The sequence below is a fragment of the Lepidothrix coronata genome, unplaced genomic scaffold (genome assembly GCF_001604755.1).
Source record: "Lepidothrix coronata isolate B3197 unplaced genomic scaffold, Lepidothrix_coronata-1.0 Scaffold384, whole genome shotgun sequence".
Classification (NCBI taxonomy): Eukaryota; Metazoa; Chordata; class Aves; order Passeriformes; family Pipridae; genus Lepidothrix; species Lepidothrix coronata.
Genome location: NW_016690564.1, coordinates 150,773 through 154,130, shown reverse-complemented (window position 1 = coordinate 154,130; position 3,358 = coordinate 150,773). Strand labels below are relative to the sequence as shown.

Sequence of the window (3,358 nt, the reverse complement as noted above, 5' to 3'; positions counted from 1 at the left end):
GGGCAGCAGAACTGACACCTTGGACTGCTGGTGGTCAGACTATGGTCTGTTTGGGAGACTGACTGATCTGGGTGTGAGTGTGGATGTGCTGGAGGGCAGGAAGGCTCTGCAGAGGGATCTGGACAGGCTGGATCAATAAGGCCAAGTGTCAGGGCCTGCACTTGGGTCACTGAGAGACTGTTCAGGCATTGGAACAAGTAGCCCAGACAGGTGGTGGAGTCTCTGAAAGTGTGGCACTTAGGGATGAGGTTTAGGGGTGATTCTTGTGGTGCTGGGTTGACAGTTGAACTAGAAGATCTTGAAGGTCTCTTCCAACCTTGATGAATCTGTGATTCTGTGACCTGTCATGACAGTTTCCAGGTCTGTGCTCTAACAAGACCCTGGGGATGTTTTCTCTGTTGGGTCCCAAACTTTGGATTTTGAATCAAACTTTGGTTTCTCAAGAGGTTTCTGCAACTCTCCTCAGAGTCTGATGTTCAGGGACTCATCCCCAAAGCCCTCGAGGGTCATTAAATTCCTGGGGCTGTTGCTGTGCTGCTGAGCTGGGCCGGGCTCCTGGCACACAGGGAGCTCCTGGCAAGTGGGCAGCACTGCAGAGAGACAGCTCTGCTGGTGAGCAGCTCCTCTGCACAGCCCAGCAGGGCTGAGGGCACTGCCAGGGCAGCTCAGGGACACCAACAGGGCACAGACAGAGCTTCAAGGGGCTCAGCACTGCCAGGAGGGCTGAGAGCTCCCTGCAGGAGGAATCTTGGCAGGTCTGCACACGGTGAGTCTGTGGCTGCAGGGCAGTGCAGGGGCAGCTTCTGGAGGCATCTCCTAAAGCTGGCCCAGCCCCAGCTGATGGGATGGGTGAGCAGGGGCTGTTTTGGGGCACGTTGGAAGAGCTGTGAAGCCAGGGGTGCAGCCAGGGGTGCCCAGAGCTGTGGGGCAGAGCAGGGTCCTGCAGCCCAGGGCACTGTGCTGGGCAGGGACTCTGCTGCCTGCCAGGGGCAGCTCTCAGCCGGCCCGGGGAGTTGCTGACAGGGCTGGGGCACAAGGGCTGTGGGCAAGGAGAAATCCCTTGTAGGTGAGGGCAGGATGCTTTTGATGCCATGGTGTTGCAGGGTCAGACCTGCTCACAGCTCCAGATCACTACAAGATATTTAACAGGGAGGATTTGACCAAGCACACAAAGTCAGGGGTTTTGGGTAGGCACTGGGACATAGAAATTGTTCTCAGTTTAGGAAGAAGCACTTAAATGCAAAGTCTTTTACTCTCAGAGATGAATAATTCAGGGACTCTCAGAAATCAGACAGGGTCCTGGGCAGTGCTGAGCCTTCCCTTGGGGGTTGGCACACTCCCATCCCAGCCCTTTTCTTCTCTCCTGGAGGACTTGTGTCCTGAATTGTCCATCAGAGCTGTGCCTCTGGGCTGGCACAAAGGAGATTTCACACAGCTCTTCTCTCATCAAGAGAAGTGGTGTTATTAAACATTAATCTGTGTGTGAATTCACCTTCAAGGCAGCACAAGGTGAAACACAGGGCAGATGGGGAACTGCCTGAGGGACACTGCTGCTTTCCTGGCTCTGCACCAAGCCTCAGAGAGCTGNGCCTGAGGGACACTGCTGCTTTCCTGGCTCTGCACCAAGCCTCAGAGAGCTGAGCCCTTTTGCCTGTCTCTTCACACTCTCAGTCATAAAACTGAGGCTTTCAAAGCCTCAGATGAACATCTACAACAATAACAACATAACAATGAAGATTTGAGCCCCTGAAGTGATGATGGTGGAAAATAAAAAAACCCCAAATACTATTTTGAGGACATGCTAAGCCTCTGTTCTATAGACCACACTCCTTAGACTCGTGAGTGATGAAAATGAACTTTTCCATAGAAGTCCCCCGGGGACTTCTTCCTGCTCAACCTGTCCCTCACAGACCTGGGCTGTATCTCCACCATTGTCCCCAAAGCCATGCACAATTCCCTCTGGGGCATGAAGCACATCTGCTACCAGGGATGTGCTACCCAGGCCTTTCTGCTGTTCTTCTTCCTTGGAATAGAGTTTTCTCTCCTCACCATCATGTGCTACGACCGCTATGTTGCCATCTGCAAACCCCTGCACTACGGGACCCTCCTGGGCAGCAGAGCTTGTGCCCACATGGCAGCAGCTGCCTTGGCCACTGGGTTTCTCAGTGCTCTGCTGCACACAGCCAGTACATTTTCCCTGCCCCTGTGCCAGGGCAATGCCCTGGGCCAGTTCTTCTGTGAAATCCCACACATCCTCAGGCTCTCCTGCTCACACTCCAGGGAACTGGGGCACATTGTGGTTAGTGCTTGTTTTTGTTTTGGTTGTTTCATTTTCATTGTTTTCTCCTATGTGCAGATCTTCAGGGCTGTGCTGAGGATTCCCTCAGAGCATGGATGGCACAAAGCCTTTTCCACGTGCCTCCCTCACCTGGCTGTGGTCTCTCTGTTCCTCAGCACTGGCACTTTTGCCCACCTGAAGCCCCCCTCCATCTCCTCCCTATCCCTGGACCTGATGGTGGCAGTTCTGTAGTTGATGGTGCCTCCAGCACTGAACCCCCTCATCTACAGCCTCAGGAACCAGGAGCTCAAGGATGCCCTGAGGAAAATGATGACTGGATGCTTTTCTGAAGGCACAAACAGCCTGTTTTCTCTTCCAGAGCATTCAGAATGGGACTCCTTGTTCCAGCCTGCCTGCTCAGGTTTTTGTGGTGGTGGGTTAGGGTTTTCATGTTGTTTTTTCTTCTGTGATAAAGCTGTGTACAGTGAATTCACCCCATGTCTGGTTCACTGTCTACATCTTGAATTTGACCTATAATCTGGGTAAATGAGGAATGCATTGAAACAAAGTCAAGGATCCTTCAGTGACTTGTGTTTGTGAGTTAAATCTTCTGAGATCTCTGATGAGTCTGGCAGGGCAGTGCCTGTGTGCAGAGGGACAGGGAAACAGAGTCCCAGCACAGCAGCAGTGCCAGGGAGCAGCAGCATTTGGCCTGTTGAGAGCTGCTCTTTTTCTCCTGCTCCCCTCCCCTTCTGGGCCTCGGGTGAGGCCTCAGTGCTCTGGGCCTTGGTCCCTGGGCTGGGCTGGGTCAGTGCTGTGGCCATGGCACTGCTGGCATGAGCTGGGCTCCACTGCACTCTTTCCACCACACAAGGGGCTCCATTTGCTCCGGGCACAGCCTGAAGCCTCAGGTCTTCTTCTCCAGGGCTCTCAAGAAGAAGCCCAAGGCCCAGACTCTCCAGAGGGTCCTTGCCTTGCTGGTTTCTCCCTGGAGTCCGTGTGCTGACCTCAGGGTCCCACTGTGGGGGCTGAGGGGCTGAGGCTGCTCCAGCTGGTGCTGGTGGTGGCCAGTGCCCCTGG

At 54.1% G+C, this 3,358-nt stretch overlaps 1 protein-coding gene across 1 annotated transcript; it reads left to right on the top strand.

The window, feature by feature from the left end:
* The first annotated feature begins 1,945 nt into the window (after nt 1-1,945).
* Nucleotides 1,946-2,609, top strand: LOC108509655 (olfactory receptor 14C36-like). The gene has a single exon (XM_017839194.1). The coding sequence runs from the start codon at nt 1,946-1,948 to the stop codon at nt 2,528-2,530; it is 585 nt and encodes a 194-aa protein (XP_017694683.1). The 3' UTR covers nt 2,531-2,609.
* The last annotated feature ends 749 nt before the right edge of the window (nt 2,610-3,358 follow it).

What these genes read in the sequence shown, in the direction of transcription:
- LOC108509655 (XM_017839194.1), top strand. Translation starts at nt 1,946, where the DNA reads ATGCACAATTCCCTCTGGGGCATGAAGCACATCTGCTACCAGGGATGT.